Genomic DNA, 23,254 nt, shown 5'->3' on the forward strand with positions numbered 1-23,254 from the left:
GGTTCAAAGTAGGCACTCTGCATCTAGCGGACCATTTCAGTTACGTTAAATTCTAATTCCTAAATATTCCTTGCATTTTCAAGCTTCCGATTTTTTCTTCGAGCCTGCAGAAACTAAAAATGTATACAGCGTTAGCACAACAACAAAAACGTTAACATGAGTTGGAAACCTTTCCTGCTTGAAGAAAAGAACATGTAACTTGAGCCCGCCAATTTACTGGGTGCTGCACTATTACTTGACGTGTGATCAACAATAATTGATGTGTTCGTACACTGCTCTACTCCCGTGAATCCTTTCCTTTATATTTCCTGAATATTTTTGTTATTTCTACTCCTATTTTTTAATCTCCGTGAACAAGGCTCCAGGTAAAGGTCAAAAACTTGGAAATGGAAGGAATTTTCAATAATTAGAATTTTAAGTGACAGACATGGATGTTTAAATTCTTTAGTGTGTTATCTAAAAGAGATTATTATTTAACACTCATTTAAGTTATACAGCAAAGTCTCGATTATGCGTGTACAGATTATCCGGTTTGTGGGTTATTCGTGCACGGTTTTCTTCTTATTATTATTATTATTATTATTACTTGGGCGAAGGTGTTCGAAAGACTCAAACGTCAATAAAGTTCGAATATGTATAAACTAAGCTGGTACAACTAGCAGCCAAGTTTAAGTTTTCCTTATGCTAACTCATTATTCTGGCAAATTAATAAACATTTTCGAGAAGTGATGATTTGTTTATTCGTGACACTTCATCTGTTGACTACCATGAATAACTGAAAGTTTGTTGTATATAATTTATACATATAAAATTATAAATAGTAATTAGCCAACCCAGACCAGTTACAAGATTCAAGATAACATATTTGGAAATGCATCCAAGTAAAACAGAGGAGTAATTCATACTACATATACACCTAAAACCATGGATGTGTACCCTGTAATTTATTCACTTTTTGTTGTGTTGTTTTTATGCTGATATAATGAGGCGCTGTTTACCTTATAAAATTAAATACATAGTTTATTACTTTTGTTATTAATAGGTATGTGTATATTCTGTATATTTTACTTCCAATTCTAGAATATATATATATATATATATATATTCTAGAATTGAAAATAATATATATAATTTTGTTTAATTAATTGCGATAATACTGTATCAAGTTTGCAAATAAGTTTCGTTTTCAAAAATTTGAGAATAAAAGTTACAATTCTAAACTTAAATAACTTGTAAGAGACAAGAGACAATGAAAGAAATTAGAATGACTATTGAAAAAACGGTAAGGGCATCATATTAGAATTTTTCTGTTGTTGTTAAATAAATTGTAGGTCAAAAATGACTTAAATGATTAAGGGTGCTCATAGTGTGCACCCAAAATCAAAGCATACAAAAAATTAAACATCTAGATATCCACGAGATGCAAAACAAAAATCAACAGCTAAAGTCACTCATAGTGATACGATAAAAATAAAAATCAAGAACTAGTCATTCATGGGCTAGGATGTAAATAAAAATCAACAATTAAAATCATCCATCATGATAAGATAAAAATAAAAATCAAGAACTAAAGTCACCCATACTCATAGGATAGAAATAAAAATCAACAATTAAAATCATCCAAGATGTAATGATAAACATAAAAGTCAAGAACTAAAATAATCCATGGTGGTAGGATAAAAATAAAAGTCAAGAACTAAAGTCATCCATGGTGGTAGGATAAAAATAAAAATCAAGAACTAAAGTCACCCATACTCATAGGATAGAAATAAAAATCAACAACTAAAATCATCCATCATGGTAGGATAAAAATAAAAATCAAGAACTAAAGTCATCCATCATGGTAGGATAAAAATAAAAATCAAGAACTAAAGTCACCCATACTCATAGGATAGAAATAAAAATCAACAACTAAAATCATCCATCATGGTAAGATAAAAATAAAAATCAAGAACTAAAGTCATCCATGGTGGTAGGATAAAAATAAAAATCAAGAACTAAAGTCACCCATACTCATAGGATAGAAATAAAAATCAACAACTAAAATCATCCATCATGGTAGGATAAAAATAAAAATCAAGAACTAAAGTCATCCATGGTGATAGGATAAAAATAAAAATCAAGAACTAAAGTCACCCATACTCATAGGATAGAAATAAAAATCAACAACTAAAATCATCCATCATGGTAGGATAAAAATAAAAATCAAGAACTAAAGTTATAAATGGTGGTAGGATAAAAATAAAAATCAAGAATTAAAGTCACCCATACTCATAGGATAGAAATAAAAATCAACAACTAAAATCATCCATCATGGTAGGATAAAAATAAAAATCAAGAACTAAAGTCATTCATGGTTCTAGGATAGAAATAAAAATCAAGAACTAAAGTCATCCAGGATGACACAATAAACATAAAAGTCAAGAACTAAAATCATTAATGGTGGTAAAATAAAAATAAAAAACTAAAATTCTCGATGGTGGTAGAATAAATATAAAAATCAAGAACTAAAGTCATTCATGACAATAGAATAAAAATAAAAATAAAGAAGTCATTCATGGTGGTAAGATGAAAATAAAAATCAAGAAGTAAAATCATCCACGGTTAGGATACAAATAAAAATAAAAAAACTGAAGTCATCCATAGTGGTAGAATAAAAATATAAATCAGAAAGCAGTCATCCATGGTGATAGGATAAAAATATAAATCAGCAGCCTAAATCATTCATGGTGGTAAGATAAAAATAAAAATCCAATAATTAAGTCATCTATCGTAGTTGCATAAAAATAAGAACGATGAACTAATGTCACCCATGGTGATATAATGAAAATGAAAATTAAAAACATAAGTCATCCATAGTGATGGAATAAAAATAAAAATTAAGAACTAAAGTTATCCATGCCGGTAAGACAAAATAAAAGTCAAAAACTTAAGTCACCCATAGTAATAGGATAAAAATAAAAATCAAGGAGCAAAGTCATCAATGGTGGGAGGATAAAAATATAAATCAACAAATAAAATCATTCATGGTGGTAGAATAAAACTAACAGTGAACTAGTTGAGAAGTCAAAATAAATGAAGACATTTCTCTTTCTTTTCTGATACGAATTCTGTTATTGTACATACCCTAAATGACTGCTTAAGGCCTCCATTATCTGCAATATTTTCACCCTGTGTCATTCGACCGTTGACAAAAAGGCCCACTTCATCCAGTTTGTATTTGGAATATTGGTCTGTGATACATTGGGCTCTTTCACGGAACGCCTGCACCGTTGCATCATTCCACCATTGCATCATATTTCCATCCTTGTCGAATTGGCGGCCTGCAAGCGAAACAAGTTTTAATTATCAAGGTGATTATATAAAATGGATATTATACGCCTGTTGGGAGGAAGGGGGCAGGCAGGGACAAACTTCAGCCAATTTCGGGAATATTTAATATTGAGAAGAGAGGAAGACACACTTTCTTTAATGAATTGGAACGGTGATTTAACCTAAAATGAGTTTGAAGTGATGTCACATCAGTAAAAATTTAAATGTTATTGTTACAATCTATGGGAACAAAGCTTCATACAGCTCCCTAAAGCTGATTTATTGCTAAATCTATGGGAAAAAAGCTTTATACAACTCACTAAAGCTGATTTCTTGCTAAATCTATGGACAGAAAGCTTCATACAACTCACTAAAGCTGATTTATTGCTAAATCTATGGAAAAAAAGCTTCATACAACTCACTAAAGCTGTTTTATTGCTAAATCTATGGAAAGAAAGCTTCATACAACTCACTAAAGCTGATTTATTGCTAAATCTATGGAAAGAAAGCTTCATACAACTCACTAAAGCTGATTTATTGCTAAATCTATGGAAAAAAGCTTCATACAGCTCCCTACAGCTGATTTATTGCTAAATCTATGGGAAAAAAGCTTCATACAGCTCCCTAAAGCTGATTTATTGCTAAATCTATGGAAAGAAAGCTTCATACAACTCACTAAAGCTGATTTATTGCTAAATTTATAGAAAGAAAGCTTCATACAACTCACTAAAGTTGATTTATTGCTAAATTTATGGGAAGAAAGCTTCATACAACTCACTAAAGTTGATTTCTTGCTAAATCTATGGAAAGAAAGCTTCATACAACTCACTAAAGCTGATTTCTTGCTAAATCTATGGAAAGCAAGCTTCATACAACTCACTAAAGCTGATTTATTGCTAAATCTATGGAAAGAAAGCTTCATACAACTCACTAAAGCTGATTTATTGCTAAATCTATGGAAAGAAAGCTTCATACAACTCACTAAAGCTGATTTATTGCTAAATCTATGGAAAGAAAGCTTTATACAACTCACTAAAGCTCATTTATTGCTAAACCTATGGGAAGAAAGCTTCATACAACTCACTAAAGCTGATTTATTGCTAAATCTATGGAAAGAAAGCTTCATACAACTCACTAAAGCTGATTTATTGCTAAATCTATGGAAAGAAAGCTTCATACAGCTCACTAAAGCTGATTTATTGCTAAATCTATGGAAAGAAAGCTTCATACAACTCACTAAAGCTGATTTATTGCTAAATCTATGGGAAGAAAGCTTCATACAGCTCCCTAAATCAATATAAATAATTAGTCTATTAAGTGGGCTTTCGTCCCTTAGTTTATAGAGATATTTAAATTTTTACTGGTTTGATTGTTGGATTCAATGAACATTTATACCACACGAAAAGTTAAATTTATCGAAACACTCTGTGTATTCTGATAACCAAGAGTTGTGTTGTAGAAAAATAAGTATGTGAATTCTGTTCTTCCGTCGGCATGCGTGTAGTTCTTAACACGATGGTAAAAGAATCAACAAATTGATAAAATGGATAAGCAATGAAGCTAACTACTTTAAAAAAAAAAAAAAAAAGTATTCTTACGAAAAGATAAATCGATTTTTTACATTAAACTTTGAGTAATAATAATAATAATAATAATAATAATAATAATAATAATAATAATAATAATAATAATAATAATAATAATAATAATAAAATATTTATTATTTTTTCATTAGTATCAGGAAATTACAGATTCTCACTCCAATTACAATTTCCAAGAATAGTACAAAAATAACAAAGCGAACATGCATACTATAATATTAAAATATAAAGATACATAAAGTAACATAATAACACATATTAAGTAAAACATAACTGAAATTACAATCAGATTGTAAAAGACACAACCATGCACAGACAACGGTTTATGATAAGTGGTAAGTTATAAACTTCCTTTGAATAGAAGAAAAATCAGGAGAAAAGACATCAGTGCTATATGAATAATTGGCATTTGACAAACATTTATATATCGGAGTGTCACTAAAAATAGGATTATATTTGAAAAATCTAAAATTTCTTCTTGCCATGTTAGGGACATCAAGAGTAACAGCCTCAATTAATGGTAATTTGCTAGTCAAGATATTATGGAGTAATTTAATATCTAATAAAGTTCTTTGTTCAGATAGTTTTAGTAGACCAAGAAGGTGCCTAATTTTATCCTGAGTTTTCTCTGATAGAAATTTGAATTTCCATCTTAGCCATGATAGAAACAAATTTTGGACTACTTTGATATCTTTTTGAAAGTACTGAGCTCCTTTATTCAAAATACCAGTACAATATTCATGGTGACTTCTTACTTTAGTATAGTATAAAATTAAGCGGGTTTTCAAAGAGGAAAAATCTTTAGAAATCCATTTATAATTCCTAACTTTCTTCTAGCTTTAGAAACTATGTATTCCAGATGTTTATTAAACAACAATTTGGCATCAAAGGTAATACCACGATCCTTAATAGAGAAAAGCTCTTTGACCCAAACATTGTCAACATAATTATAATGAACATGATTTGTTTTTGAAGTAAAAGATACAAAACATGTTTTATTAAGATTCGGAGGTAGAACATTAACTTTTGAATAAATGACAATAATAATAATAATAATAATAATAATAATAATAATAATAATAATAATAATAATAATAATAATAATAATAATAATAATAATAATAATAATAATAATAATAATAATAATAATAATAATAATAATAATAATAATAATAATAATAATAGTTTTTCAACTAATATCAAAAACCTCGATATAATCTTATAGGCGCTGAGAGACTATATATGATCAGTATCTTTGAAAAAGATGTGTATCATGGAGTCATAATTCATAAGAACAGCGGCATGATTAATACTAAATTCAAAATTATATTCTAAGATACTGAAAGGAAGATGCTTGATTTTTCACAAGATATTTTTTGATTTGAAATTTATCTCGTTCTGAGCCAATGTGCGCACTTAAAGTTAAACCCCACTAACACATATGTGTGTAGAGTTGGAAGGAAAGAATTCCCAACAAGCATGGAAAATTAGCTGCTTACTACAACTGTTAAAAACAATATCACACAACACTGAGAGAGCACATTGTAAGTACTTTCGCTAAAGGATTCATCAGATGCGTAGCAGACGATGCGTAGGAATAAGGAAGAAAGAAAGAAAAAACAAAATAGCTTTGAAGAGTCCAAGTGGATCAGTAAGTATACTCAATATGGCGTCAAGGAAAAATGTTCTGATATTGCCATGTGTTTGGTAGCTGTATATATAATGGCAATAGCATACAGTGACAGCTTTACCAGTGGTATGACAATAACTCTACCGACCATCGACTTGCCACTTTCTAATAGCCTTCAACCAATATTTTTGTATCCATTACTTGAAACTCCAAATAGTGTGATATTTCTCGACACTAAATTTATTCCTGTTTTCAGTAAAATTATAACAATACTCAGATTTTTTAATGCTGACTGAAACTATTTTTAAAATAAACACAATTAAATGCTTTATCATATATGTATATAACTGGAAGAATATGTAGGTGTAAAGCACGTAAGGTATCACATACAGAAACACACTTTAGGCCTACTGCTGAGCAGTTCGTCCCGGAAATTTAAGACAGCATAATTGATTTGAAGATGTTTGCTTTATCTTCCACTAATATAATAGATAATTATTTAAAGATAAAAAGAAACAACATTGTAATTGTAGTGTTTAGGCCTTTCTGAGTGCAAGTGCACTTTCCCTTCCCTTTGTTGTTTATGATAGGGTAACATACTTAAAATCGTCGCTTTTAAGATTTGTTCTTTCTGGAGAAAGGGGGCGGCAAATAATGCCATTGCATGGGGCGGCAAATTTGCTAGGGCCGGCTGGCTAAGGTATGGCTGACAATTTAGTCTTTGATTTTTTCCTTAGCTCGGATTCACAAATGGAATGGTTATGCTAAAGATAAGATAGATACCCGATATTTGTGAATTGTGTTTGTATTCACTATACTAACTTCAAACTTTATGATTTGATGATGATCTCATCTCCATTGTAAGAATGTTTTACAAGTACAGTAGATCTAACAAAAATAGAATGGTAACAAGTACAGAAATCAAATAATGATTTGATTAATCGCGCATCTATGATACTTATGAGCAAAGACAAAGACGAAAGACAAACGTACCTTTATCATCAAATCCATGAGTAATTTCGTGTCCTATAACTACCCCAATTCCTCCGTAGTTCAAAGACTTCGGGAAATGTTGACTGTAGAACGATGGTTGTAAGATTCCAGCTGGAAACACTGCAGAGAAAAATGAAATTTAAAAAATGATAATAATAGAATAAATATATTTCTTCAAACTTTAAATATGTATCTTTTCTTTGTACTCTAAACTTATATTTTTTATGCTGCCATTGACAAATATTACACTATTGAATTGTCCGCTAGTGAAGTTTCTAGTATTCGACTTGATTTTCATTTGTGTGTATATGCATCTATCCGTCTGTCTCTTGTAAAACTATTGTAAGCTCTTGATAATTCTTATAAAACATATTCGATTTTGATAAAACTTGGTATGTTCTTCCCTTTTGCTTGGAGAAATAACCATATTGTTTGGTGATACAACTTATTAAGTATAAGCAATTTAAACGGAATAAACTCCATGCCATGTAGCAAGTTTACATATGTAGATGCAAGGCAATTTTTCAATATAAATCACGTAAAAAAAATTCAAATATGATGAAACAAAGTATATTTTTTTACTGAAATTGGAAGTATCCCCACAGCTTAGGGTTAAAATCTGGTGAGAATGAAAGTATGGATTTATCCCTGTACCGTCATTTTCAAAAATTTGTTCCATGATAATTTTTATTACAAAATGTCGATTTTGACGTAGCATATCATACATACATTTTCTCTGAAGTTTTCCATTATTCCCTCTCCGAGGAATTAAAATCATTAAAGAATAAAGTATCGGATTTACTTTTCTATCCTCTTCCTCTCCCAGATTTCTTTGAGAATTCCACGATAAATTTTCTAAGTTCCATTTGGTTTTGGTACGATATAATGTACATTTTCTTTGACTTTTTCGTAATCTAAGGATTAAAATCAGTGACGAATAAGCAGTAAATTTAACCTCTTAATGTGGTATCGATTACTCTGTTCTTCGATTAAAATATAATATGATTCAAGATACCTTCCGTACAAATCTTAGATTTTCATGGAATATATAAATGCATCTGCAGATGACAGGAAAACTTGTTTAGTGTATGTCGTTGCATTGCATCACATAGGAAAGTTGACGATTCTTTTCTAGTTTACTCAAAAGTTCGAAAATATCGGTTACCATTGTCTTTTACCGGGATAATCGCGACTTCCGGTGAAATTAAATAATTAGGTAAAACGGGTTGGGATTGAACCAGAGAAGAGTATGTAGGTAGTTTAATTTCGAAATGTACCTCAAGATGTTTGTATGTGTCATTGCATTGCATTGCATGGGAATGTTTAATTTTCTTTCCCATTTATTCTAAAGTTAGAAAATGTAACATACCGTTACCTTTCCCTGAGACACACACACACATACACACATATATACATACATACATAAACATTTAAACACAATTTAATAGGCAAACAGAACAAGGGTTTATTAGTTAAAAAAAAAAAAAACAGTGTATTGTTTCACTTTGGACGACAGACACATAAAAATGACAAAACATATAAGAAGAAGAATTTGTGCTCCTGGCACCTAATTCTTTTTCTTCTTCTTTTATTAATCCGTGTGCACAAAACAAAAATGGCTGTGCCATAAATAACACATATATCCACCATCATTTGTGGATTCTGAGGCGGGAAAAATGCGTGCTACTCTGTTGTAGGTAATCAAATAAACAAAATTTCACGTTATAAAGTTCTCAACTTTCTCTTGCCGACTAGTCACTCGAATAACTAACATTGACAACTCTGATTCATAATAATTCAGTAAAATTCAAGGAACAAATGTTGAAACTTAAAATAATGACTTATTACATTAGTAATTAAAGCATTTTTCGTGAAGCTTTTCTTTCTTTATTTCTTTTGAATTGTTTCATTTACTTTAGGAGCATTTTAATTTAAACTTGAGCATAATTCCACCAATCATTTAACTATCTCAATAATGGACACAAAATCTAAAAGAAAGGAAGATAGTATAGGCTTATTAATGATTCAATTTGGCTTCGGACATAATTGGCTTCAATTTGTCTCAATAAGATATCATGTAATTGTTCGGATAATTTTCAGGTTATTGATTCAATTTGTCTTTTGAAAGTTTCAAAATCATTATCTTGAATTTGATTAAATGAAACATAAAAAAGAAGATGTTCGGCAATCCTCTGATTATTAATTCAATTAGTCTTTTGAAAGTTTCAAAATCATTATCTTGAATTTGATTAAATGAAACATAAAAAAGAAGATGTTCGGCAATCCTCTGATTATTAATTCAATTAGTCTTTTGAAAGTTTCAAAATCATTATCTTGAATTTGATTATATGAAACATAAAAAAAAGATGTTCGGCAATCCTCTGATTATTAATTCAATTAGTCTTTTGAAAGTTTCAAAATCATTATCTTGAATTTGATTAAATGAAACATAAAAAAGAAGATGTTCGGCAATCCTCTGATTATTAATTCAATTAGTCTTTTGAAAGTTTCAAAATCATTATCTTGAATATGATTAAATGAAACATAATAAAAGATGTTCGGCAATCCTCTGATTATTAATTCAATTAGTCTTTTGAAAGTTTCAAAATCATTATCTTGAATTTGATTATATGAAACATTAAAAAAAGATGTTCGGCAATCCTCTGATTATTAATTCAATTAGTCTTGAAAGTTTGAAAATCATTATCTTGAATTTGATTAAATGAAACATAAAAAAAGAAGATGTTCGGCAATCCTCTGATTATTAATTCAATTAGTCTTTTGAAAGTTTCAAAATCATTATCTTGAATTTGATTAAATGAAACATAAAAAAAGAAGATGTTCGACAATCCTCTGATTATTAATTCAATTAGTATTTTGAAAGTTTCAAAATCATTATCTTGAATTTGATTAAATGAAAGATAAAAAAGATGTTTGGCAATCCTCTGATTATTAATTCAATTAGTCTTTTGAAAGTTTCAAAATCATTATCTTGAATTTGATTAAATGAAACATAATAAAAGATGTTCGGCAATCCTCTGATTATTAATTCAATTAGTATTTTGAAAGTTTCAAAATCATTATCTTGAATATGATTAAATGAAACATAATAAAAGATGTTCGGCAATCCTCTGATTATTAATTCAATTAGTCTTGAAAGTTTCAAAATCATTATCTTGAATTTGATTAAATGAAACATAAAAAAAGAAGATGTTCGGCAATCCTCTGATTATTAATTCAATTAGTCTTTTGAAAGTTTCAAAATCATTATCTTGAATTTGATTAAATGAAACATAAAAAAAGATGTTCGGCAATCCTCTGATTACTAGTTCAATTGGTCTTTTGAAAGTTTGAAAAACATTATCTTGAATTTGACTGAATGAAATATCAAAGAAATGCCCAGATTATCATCGGTTTATTGATGCAATATTTTTGGGGTATTCAACGTCAATCGTTAGAATTTGACTATAAACATAGGGAAATCCTGAAATATAAATTGAAAAGATAGGTGAATATGATTCCATCTATTCTCGACCCACGCGTCTTTACACTTTCCATGCCTTAATATATAGAGAACTAAATATAATTGATACATACCTATATCATTTTTGTTAGGGTTGTAGAAGGCGTTAACAACCGCTGGTTCAGTTGACCACTTATCTTTATTTACTGGTAGACGAAGCTTTTGAAGATTGTGATAGGCAATGTACCGGTAGATGTTCAATATATTCTCCAGGAAGTGGTCTTCGCTTATGTTTAGCTGCAACAAACAAAAAAATAAAGAAGTTGGACTATACAGCGGAAAATAACATTCTATGATAGATTTTCAGAAACCCAAATACCTAGAAATCAAAGTTGCATTTAATTGTATCAATTTACCTTGAATAAATATGAAAATTAATTCAGGCTAAAAGCAATGTATCTTCTCGACTGCCATTTCAAACATATTTTAGGTTAGGTCTGTTATGATTTCTACTTTTGGGACATTTATCGTTTCCATATTCTAATTTTAAATGTTCTTAACCAATTTGGCAAGCTACCTAAGAAGGTTATCGATCATGTTAATTCCAAATTTTGTTCAAATCGTTTTGTGAGATAATTTCACTGACAGACAATATGAGGAGACTATAAAATTTACTATAAATACATTTTTAGCATTAACTTTTCATTATTGCAGTTACATATAACTGGTTTTCCTTTGGGTCCTCAACATATCAACAATACAGCATTATTGAGAAACGGATTCAACATGTTTTAGATTCCCTTACACAAGTGTACTCAATGGAGGCTTTAGCGGGTAGGCGTGGGCCTATCCAAAGATTTTGAAAAATATATGAACGCTAAAAGATATAATAAAGAATAAATATAGTTTCCACTATTTATATTAATGGTAGATAATTATTTAACAAACAACATCAATCACTACTGTAAAAGTAATTTCCTACTGTCATTAATCAATCAAATGTGTATGTTGTGGCAATATGGATATGCATTAAGTTTTTAATCAACCCTCGTATTTTCCAACGTCAATTCTTAGAAGCAATACGTTGCCAGCCAACATTCGCAGAAGAGCGAAGCACAAGAATTTTTTACCCAAAAGGTGCCTCACTTTTCCAGACAGCCCTGCTTCTCCCGTCAGACCAAACAAGGTGAGGAATTTGTTACTCTCTTCACTAACGCCCACGCAGAACAGACTCGAGCAACGACAACAGATTCTACGTGAGAATCTAATAATCATCAATTTTCTGCATTACTGGGAGTATCAGTATCTTCAAGGTAATTTCAATTAAACGATAGATTATCCATTACACATCATTAGTGAAACAGTGAAGTAAAAACTACATGTTTCATGCGCACTATATTCTAGTTTGGTAGTGTATTCTTGCGCTGCTCAATAGGTAACGAAGAGACGCTCACGAAAACGCGTCAGAGTGACTTGAAGACTTCGTAAGACTAACATGTATTGAAGTAATAGTCTTACAGAAACAAAATCCACAAGTTATAAAAATGGAAAGTTTTTCAAAAGGCTATCTTTATAACAATTTTGTGCTACGAGATTTTTATTAAACATTCTTTAAACAGCGCAATGAAAATCAATATATTTCTGGCATTTTGTGGTGTAACTGTGTAAACTACGTACTTTAGACGTGCATCGTCATTCAATCTGTTGATGCCATGGAAAGAAGGTACCAATAAATGAGTGCTACGACAATCCAAATACTGAACATCTTAAGTAAAATGTTCTCTATATAACGATGGCAATCCTGTGTTGAAATGATCTTCATAATCTTCATGGAACTAACCGTATCTGTTCGGTCGTGAAAATCATGCGCATTAACAGTATCGTCCCGTGATCGTATAATATCAATGGGCCAGTTTGATTACAAGTGAAATATTATTTACAATCCAAAGGTGTTATTATATATTCATATGTGTTTTCTTTAGTGAAAATCGATATCAAATATAAATATTATCTACAAATCAATTTTTATTTCTCCAAACTTAAGTTAACATTCAATATTAATAATGTGTGATTGATAATCATGTGTTTCCTTCTAAGCGAATGAAAGATATCATATCAGATATGTACGTAACTTGAACCAGGATTTGATTAAGGTAAGGTATCTTTGAAGCGGTGAAGTTCAAACATTTACTTTCGTCTCCCGCTACTCATCTGGTGTTAATTATGCATATGCGTCCCACTTTGTATTCTTTTACAGGTATTAATGAGTTTACGTTTAGCTTGACGCAATGATGATGGTGGGTACATGGCATATGCCTCTGGTTTTCTTAACGTCCGAATCCTAAGACCGTGGGAGTGGAGTTATTTTATTTTGTTACTAGTTCATTGATTTTCATTACAGGATCTCACTAATCTTTTGCAATTGAATGATGCTGTAAAGAAGATTGCTTTTCTAGTGAGACCCAAAGTTCGGATCCCGATAACGTAATATGTGGCTTTATGAACCGGGATATGTGGAATCGAACCATTAATGTTTTATCGGAAATCCCTCCTACCATTATAATGTGTATCCATAAGCGAGGGAGTGGGCCTATCCAAACTTAAAATCCTAAAGCAGCCCCTGTATGTACGTTCTCCTTCTCATTTTTGCGCTCCCTTACGTTCTGTCCAAACAACCTGTTGAACTGGAATCATTGTTTTTTTATTTATTTAACATTGGTCATTTTATGTATGTGGATTTTATGTCTGATGCGATTCGAGAAATTTTATATTGAAAACTATTTCATACAACTTTTATTTTTTCGTACCTTCCTTCATATTGAACTATTGGCTCGGACTTTTTGATACGTCCTATATGTACACAAAGTGAGAGTAAGCTATAAAGTTGGAGCAGAAGCCTTAAGGAACTGTAAAAGTTTTAGTATCATGGGCGTAACTAGCAGCCTACTATACGAAGAAAGGGGTTTAAGAAGTCCACGAAATAAATGTACCGTATCCGGAAAATTAATTTCGATTTTGATAAATTTTTAGCTTCATATTTGCTTTTTTAAAAAAAACTGTAATTAGAAGTTGCAAAATAATGTGCAGTGCTGTTTTATATTACTACTAACCAGCCATCTATTTGAGTATTAAGTAGCTACAGCTGGTATTAGTTCCTTATGCTTGGCAATATTTTCCAATTATCACCTTTGTGGATATGTGGATAGCGCATGTGCCTTTGGTATGGGATACTCGAGTTCGTTTCTCGGTGCGAGCTCATGTGGTTCAGATCCCACGTTAAGCTGTAGGTTCACGTTCATATAACCTCGATGTTTAATGGGACGCTAAACTTCAATCCAATCCAATATTTTCAATTCTCTTTATCATACACGTATGCTTTCGCTGCTCGTGGCTTAGGGTTCGATCTGGTGAGAATACTTGCATTGAATAAGTCTCAAGAGGCCCCATCACGGTGAAATTAAAATACCGCTAATTTTACAGTGATTATGTGATATCTTCAAATAGATAAAGATAATCGAAAAGTGGAACAAGATCTCCCTAGACAATATTAGTTTACGTAAGACACCGTTATCACGACTTACTTATCTGCTTTCGATTTTCAGCCATTTAGAATTTCGGCATTTATTTTCGCGTGTATAAATGGCTGCAAACGGAAAGCTACTAGGTGATTCGTGATAACAATACCTCATGCAAAATACAATAATATTGTCTAGCGCGCTCTTGTTCTACATTTCGATTATCTTTTATCTATTTGAAGATATCACATAATTACTGTAAAATTAGCGGTATTTTAATTTCGCAGTGATTAGGTCTCTTAAGTCTTCGTTCGCATCTTAATCAATTAAGTAGGTTCCGGACTTTTCCAACATTCATTTTGAAAATCTAACAAGCTTATGACACTATACAGATAGAACAAAAATAAATATGATAATTATTGCTATTTACGAAACTGACACCTTAAATACTCACATTTATATTCAGCCAATTCACATTTCCAATTACGTTAAATGTTTAATTTCATTGTATTTCCTTTTATTATAGTTTTATTTTTATTCCATAGTTTTATCTTAAATATTCATATACATATTCAATTAATGCAATTGAAGACGTCGGTACAAGAAGGGGACAGCTCCAATTTTACCTTTGGTTCGGGATTGAAACAAAATATCGTCAGAAATCTGTTTACTCTACTTTTGCCTCCAAACTTTTTGCAAAGAAATTTCATCCCTATAATACTACATTTCTTTACAAAACGTTTGGAGGCTAAAGTAGAGTAAACAGGTTTCTAACGATATTTTGTTTCAATCCTGAACCAAAGGTAAAATTGGAGCTATCCTCTTCTTGCACCGAGGTCATCAATTTCTAATTAAATAAAACATTTAATTTCATAATATTTTCTTTCACCAATTTCATATTAAATATTTATATTCATATTTAATCAATTCACATTCCTAACTAAATTAGTTTTTTTTTTAGTAGTATTTTCATATTCATAATCATGGAATCGTATCAGTTTTACTTATAATGACGCAAGTGATAATTTACTCCTAGACATCCTTTGTAACTCTTGCAAAACCATTTATTTTCTTTTGCAGTGCTACAAAGTCGTGTAGTTAGCATAACCATCGAGATGTTTATCACAAGCTGTAACTTTTAAAAACATATTTGTATAGTGCCTTAGTGTCATGTTACCAGGGGTAAAAGTGAGGGGAAACGCGGTGGAACGTCGTTCCCCACTTCCAGAAAATACCTGAGGCGTCCCCTCACTTTCTAAAAAAAAAAAAATACAATGGGGACAGATAGTCAAGGGAGACGGCGTGTCGTCAAGCGTCCCTCTATCTTTTCAGATCCACTTTTACCCCTGCATACTACAGAAAACTCAAAAAAATAAGTTGTGTGTAGCATGAATCCAACTTTGCAATCACATATTTTACTTCGGTGACGTAAGTTAACTTGATTTTATGAGTGTGTACAAAATATCTCTTCGTAGCTATGACAGGCTAGGCCAGGTTACGCAAATTAGCTTAGTACGTGGAAGGTATACATAGGATGGATGAAAAGTTAGTATCTAATTTTAAATGGCCATACTTATCTTAATTTTTAATGGATTCTCACAATTACTATTTTATATTATCCCAGCTTCTTTGAGAAATCAGATGCATATAAGCAGTGATCATGGTATTTAGAAGTATCTTCCTGTGATATTTAAACATATTAATCAGTGAGATCATTTAGCTGATTCACCCTAATTAGTTGTCAAAATTGTCTCTCCACCTCTAGTTCCAGTACTTACAAAATAATAATAATGATAACGTTTTCGTGTTATTATTGAAAATCTAGTACATATCTTTTTCCTTTCCTGCTTGTCAAGACAGAATTTAGACATGCTGCAGTTGAGATATAATAATTTAATTTTCTACAGCATTTAACAATGGAAATGTAATTCTACCGATGGGCAGACTAGTCCGTTACTGTAACAGATGTTTAATTTCTCATCAGAAACGCGAATTTTGCATTGCGTTGATGGGAGCAGATAAAATATGTTCTCCTGACGTTTAGTGTTTCAGCACTCACACAGGCGTCGCCGTTATGTTTGAATGAACAAAAGGAATATCTATTTTAGTTGGTGGGAAATTTTGCATGTAATCAGGAAATCGCATGACTTAGGACGGGACATTTGCTGTTACGAAAATGGCAAACACTATGTTATAGTTTCCATAATAACATTATTCATGGCCACTGGCGCAAATCCCTGGGGGAGGGTGACATGTCTCCTTCAATCTTCGAACTGGGGGAACTGTCCCCCCAATAATTCGATTTGAAAGTCTTTTTTGGAGAGAAATGTGAGACTTGTGTCCGATTACTACAAAGAAATTGATGTTTCCCCAGAATAAGCCTCAAATCTGCCTGCCTCCCAATTTTGGAGACAACTCTGCTTCCCTGATCCTCCACAGCATTGTTTTTCAACTTCATAAATATTTTGAACATCGCTTAAAAAATAGAAAAAAAATTAAGGGAACGGTCTTACTCGTCTCCCCAATGTTGAAGACAAATTTGCGCCGCTGTCCATGGCTATGTCAACAAAAGAAATACTGACCAAATCTTCAACACACACTGTATTTTAAACTATAATGTATTACAGTTTCGGATATCTACCATATCCTTCATCAGTGTTTATATAATGTCTGATGAAGTATATGATACATGTTCGAAACTGTAACACATTATACTGTAGATTAAAATACAGTGTGTGTTGAGGCTTTGGTCAGAATTTCTTTTGTTATAGTTTCGTCATATTGTTTACGAACAGTGGTCTTTTTGTAACGATCGTCTTTACTTAGATCTCTTCCCTAGCTCTAAACTTGTATCAACAGCTGGCAAATTTTGCGAACAGAGTGTCAATATAAGAATGCTATATCCCTTAATTCTAGTCATTTTTAGTAGTATCATTGAAATACATAATAACAATAATAATAATAAACAAATGCATAATAATATAGTAATGATATTGATACTAAGTCAACATAATATAGTAATCATAGAACCGGTTGTTAAAATGTCTTGAATGACACTACTGTATAGTGAATTATAGTTTTTTTTTTTTTTTTTTTTTTTTTTTTTTTGAGGTTATTGTACGCAGAGGCAGCTTTAGTATTTTAATTTTGGGTAGGTCTGCTCCCTTGCTCATGTGCATATATAATTCTTACAATATTTTCTTGAATAATGACAGTAGGAAATATTGGCTGACACTTTTGGATATACACATACGTCTATGGTGGCCTTCACCCTCTGGTTTTAGCTTTGCTTCTGTAAACTAAAGCTTCAACGAATATTTTTGCAGTTGTAGTTGATATTATTTATTAAATAATCTCCAATCATTGATATAGTATAATTAACAATGCTTTTTTAAAATAAATGTATTGGCTTTATACTTTTGCCGTAAAATATATTACCTTTTTAATGTTCATGTTTTCCAAACTTTTAGGTAAGCCCGGACCTACCCACTAAAGCCACCTCTGGTAGCATTATTGCCATGATTTATGAAATGACTCTCATATCATTTATCAAAAGAATGAAACCAACCACGTACTGGAACACGTAATCTCTATGACCTAGTAACAGTGAACATGTTCTCATTATGCAGTGCTTATAATGTCATTTACCATAACATACTCCTTGGCCAGTTCTTCTGGATTTGTGAGTAGCTCTGGGTAGCCTATCCTCTCGTTCATGGCATCAGCCTTTTCTCTGGCAACAGCCCTCGTTTCATCGTCCATCCACTCGTTCTCTGACAGAAGCTCATTGAAGGCCTCGCGGATGTTATGGATCATCTCAATCGCAGTCTCCTGACAAACAAAACAAAAAGACATACAGATGTTTTTAATACAACTAAATGTTAGTATCATCATTAATCAAAAATATGTTGTATCTATGTTTTGAGACATTTATTCACACAACATCCGCTCTCCTTTGATGTAAACTAAACACAATTTCATTATCTCCACCGATCGCCAATGATCCCTACTGAGATACATTAAAATGTATAAAAATAAATGCTTTCCTCTGAGAAACGCTAACATATCAATCATCTTTCCTGAGACAATAGTGATGATCTTCCTTGAGGTGTTTTGACACTGATTTATACCAGCTTCAGAATTCCAAAAATTACCACTGCCGCCTCGGGTGGATGTATGGGACGGTCACACGCTTTCATTACTATACTGCACGATAACATCGACGAACTCTTGAGGCCCTGAAATTTTGAAGCGCGAAATAAAGGAAAATACTATCATGTAATTGGTTTGTATCAACATTACTGCTGTAGGTTTTGTCCATGGTTCAAAGCTGCTTTCAAAATCGTAACTTTCAGAACCATAACAATGAGTTAACGTTCAGAAGGAACTCCAACTCAATTTTGAATAAGTATTATCAAACAAAGTGAACTTATAATCCACTTACAGAAGAGTACGACCCCTTGATCCCGTCATAATTCTTGCATTTCATGTTTAGTGTTTATCCATTGAGATCTCACCAGGCATAATTTTATTTCCTTTTCATGTCTTTCAACCTTAACATCTCATTTTTGACAGGGCTCAAATCTTTTACACAAACAGCTCTTGCCACACGGAAGTCAGCCTTCCCGCGTATATAGACTACCGAAGATATATAAGACCGACGTCCCGCTGAGGCCAATTGTCAATGCAATAAGCAGCCCAACTTGCCGCTTAGCGAAATATTTGACGTTCCTTCTACAGCCGTTAGTGGGCCAACATCATGTCAATAACTCAATAGATTTCGTAGAAACTTTGAAGAAAATACGTCTATCTGCTGACGATATGTTATGTTGTGTTGTCACTTTACAAAAATCTTGTAGCTGTCATTTAAAACTCTTGTAAGCCAATCTTTCTATTTACTTTTTACACATTACAATTTTCTGAAAGCAAGAAAGATATCTCCACCCATGCAGCACTGCACTCTAGTGGACAAATAGTGAATCTCTTCATTAAAAGCGTGTATTTGGCGCGCTTTCCCTCCCCCTTCAACATTCCGTTGTTTTGGAAGCGGCGAAACTGTGTTACTGGGAGGGCGATAGCAAGTAGCAAGCAAGACGACCCAGAAAGTTGCACATGGTTTGACTCCTTGGAAGATGAAAAAAATGTTGAATGTCCATCAAGACTATGTTTACATGGAGAAATATTGTAAGGTTGCAAGATTTCTTTTATGACAGCTACAAGATTCTTGTAAAGTGACAATCCAGCTTTAGTCAGCTTTGATGTTGTCTCTCTCTTCACAAAAGCACCAATTCAGGACACTCGTTTTAGAGAAACAATTTCTAGCAGGCATCGTACATTTATTTCGTCACACACTTACATTCACTTACTTTCTGTACGGTTCCAATGGAATACCACTTTCGCCTGCCGTTGCGAACCTTTTCATAGAAAAATTTGAACATCAAGTTTAACAATCTGCCCCGTTAAAGATAGCTGATTTTGATAGATATGTTGAATATTTTTTTTTCCCCATGGAAACTAGAAGCCTTCTTGGAGTTCCTTACTAGGCATCATACAAGAATGAAGTTCACATGGAATTAGAAAAATACAGTTGCCTGCCGTTCTTGTTTATCCTAATCAGAAGAAAATCCGACGGAAGCCTGGGACATAGTGTAGACAGTAGCTTGACCTCAATGTTAACAGCTTTCACCACAAATTTCAGGAACTAGGAGTAATTAACACTGTAGTACACAGAGCCTTTGCTATCTTCAATAATGACAGCCTACAAGCTGAACTTCAGCAACTACAGGTCACTTTCCTACAAAAAGGCTATAGCTTGAGTGGCATTGGGCAGTGAGGATCCTGAAAAGGGCCACATCCAATTTAAGCCATGATACCTACACCGAAAGAAGAAACAGAAGAAATCACCTGTCTACAATATACCGGTAAATTGTTAGGGAAATTGAGTAGGACTGTATCCAAACACGGAACAAAACCAATCCACAAACCTTCAGCAAAACTCAGAGCGCTTTTACGACCACTGAAATATAGCTTAGGACCCAGAACACCGCGAGTTTACCGCATTCTGTTTAACTGTCGTAAAGCTTATATTCGAGAAACTGGAAGCACAATTGACATGGAAACTATATAAAGGACATGGAAACTATATAAAACTCCAAGCAGACAAGTCGGAACTGAGATACATATTAAAAAGGAAGGGCATGCCATCTCGTTTTAAAAAACCACTATGTTTTTCGGAAGTCTAGGATATTGAGATAGAAAATAAAAGAAGCCATAGCAATTTTGAAAGAAGGCAGCAATCTCAACAGGGATATTGACTATAAACACAGTAACACCAGGAGTTTCTTTATCAGAAAGCAGCAGCTAGCGATTAGTCACAGCCAGTCATCAGGCCAGTAATTGATTGGCCAATGCACCAACCAATCAGAAAGCCCCAGCCACCGAAAAACCACATCCAGTTTTCAGACTGATCGGACAATCTATCAACCAATCAGAGCCTACCTTGTCCGGTCCAGATAGTATATATATATACAATTCCTCTGCCTGTCTCTTCATATTAACCCTGAAAATGAGAGCAATGTCTCTTCCCGAAACGTTGGACAATGAACACTTCACCTGGTTGGTATCTTGAAAACATATATTTACATGGTACTAATTGTACGCTGGACAATGAAGTAGATATCAGGGTCTGACAAAGGTCGGTAATGGGATTTCTGTTCATAACCGGTGATGAATCAACCACATCAATTCATAGGAAGTTGCTTCCTGTTTATGGGGATCACACATAGGACCTCCACTTTCCAGATCAACCCTGAAAATTATGGCCTAGTTTTTCTGGGATCAATGTGATTTCATTTTCATACACTTCTTGGAACATGGCTCCACAATTAACAAGAAGAGTTATTGCTTGTCACTGGATAAAGTACGACGAGCTCTCCAGACGAAGAGACCGGAGCTGCAAAATAAGATAATCAAACTCCATCCTGACAATACCAAGCCTCACAAAGCCATGATGACATAGAAGAAAATCATGAAAATGGGATGGGAAGTCGTTCCTCAGCCTCTTTATAGTCTGATCTTGGCTCCTTTAGATTTCTTTCTGTTTGGTAGTCTGAAGGCTCTCCTGCGAGGAAAAGCATTCGAGAGAGACAAGGCCGTCATTTCTTGTGTGAAACAGTAGTGTGAAAGTCGGGATCCTGAATTTTACCAAAGTGCGAAGAACGATGGGCGAGATGCGCCAAAGCACATGCAGGTCACATTGAGTAATATGATCTTGTAGCCAAAGGACCAAAATATGTTTACCTAAAATTCCATCGTCATATTGCAACTAATAACAATATTATAACCGTTTGTGCAAAACATATTGAACACACCTTGTAAGACTACCCAATTGATTTTGGTATTTTAATTTGAAGAAGTAAGTCCAATGCAACAAAGGAGACGGCGATGACGAGAAATGAATGCAATGGTGGAATGAATAAAGTGGGAGGAAATTGCACTCCAAGATAACCTACGAACACGATATTTGTACACCACAAAGCCCAGTTGGCGCGAGCTGAGAGCGAACCAAGGGCCCTACATACTAGGGTCACCGTGCTCCTGAAAAATATATGTCGAGTTAGAACAGTTTGAATGGGAAATTGTACCAGGTGGACCCCCGGATGGGCGCGTCCCTGGGCTAGGGTATTATTTCTATTCGTAACGAGTTAGTTAACAGTGCTCTTCTTGTGTTCTTGTCGAATTTGAGAAGTCTAATGTCATGTTGTTCAGTCAGCTGTAGTATCACATCTCTAGGCTCCATACAGAGAGCGTAAAGAACTCTATGGGAGAAGCAGAAAGTTTTGGAAGTGTTAACTTGACATAGAATAAAATAACATGCACGAAGCGACTGTTATAGGGCCTAGTTGCTATTTCTTCCATGACATTTTGCACCCCTCTAGCACTGACACCCAGGAGCCCTGGTTGCCCCATGAAAGACACTCCAGAGGGCATGTTCATCTACAGAGACACGGTAGATGCTGAAAAGAGAGACTTGTGATGCAATGTCCAACGTAGCTTTCTGATAATCTTTCAGTTGTCCCAAGTGTAAAAAATAAACAATCAGTTGACTTACCTTACTCTCATGGTTGAAATTGTCTCGTATGAAGAGTGCTCCAACAGCCATTCCAAGGTTTTTGTTTGTCCATTCCACACATTGGCTCCAACGATTCCTTTCCGAACGAACTCCCAACAAAATCTTATGGAATTCAATTTTCTTTTGTTGATAGTCATCAATCATATGAGTCAAAATGTCCATAGCAACTCTCCATAAGACATAATTGTGGATTATCCTAAAATAAAAGTTAAAAATAGTATTAGCACAGAATAGTCTATACGTAACTGGACGTAGCTATAAAACAAATGAGAATCAGTTCACAATGTGAATCTGCAATAGCCTTCCGACTTATATGGCTCCAATATTGAAACAGAAACTGATAAGTCTACTATTTCCTGTTTTAATAGAGGGACAGGGAAAGAGAGGGGAATCAATTTTTCCAACGATGAATCGATTACAAAACATCTCGCTATCTGTGACCATTTTGATTCTGATACCTGTTGACAAACTAACGAGGCTTTATTCAGTACTTTCCTTGCGGAGCATACTGAATTGCGGAACATGAAAAATTTAATTATAACTGCTATGCCTATTATCGGAAGCTAAAACGCAAATTTTGGGTTACGTTCAAGCAAATAGTTATGGAAT

At 33.0% G+C, this 23,254-nt stretch overlaps 1 protein-coding gene across 2 annotated transcripts in view; it reads right to left on the reverse strand.

Moving 5' to 3' along the window:
• The window catches only part of LOC145672034 (neprilysin-1-like), a 134,105-nt gene that overhangs the window by 8,426 nt on the left and 102,425 nt on the right, over window positions 1–23,254 (reverse strand). For both annotated transcript variants that reach the window (XM_081741239.1, XM_081741237.1), the window contains exons 8-12: window positions 22,625–22,841; window positions 18,163–18,345; window positions 11,134–11,296; window positions 7,537–7,656; window positions 3,127–3,323 (exon numbers count right to left, since the gene is read on the reverse strand). In XM_081741239.1, coding sequence (XP_081597365.1) covers window positions 3,127–3,323; window positions 7,537–7,656; window positions 11,134–11,296; window positions 18,163–18,345; window positions 22,625–22,841 — 880 coding nt within the window. The remainder of the gene's footprint in view (window positions 1–3,126; window positions 3,324–7,536; window positions 7,657–11,133; window positions 11,297–18,162; window positions 18,346–22,624; window positions 22,842–23,254) is intronic.

This window comes from Thermobia domestica, chromosome 15, assembly GCF_964235325.1.
Source record: "Thermobia domestica chromosome 15, izTheDome1.hap1.1, whole genome shotgun sequence".
Taxonomy (NCBI): domain Eukaryota; kingdom Metazoa; phylum Arthropoda; class Insecta; order Zygentoma; family Lepismatidae; genus Thermobia; species Thermobia domestica.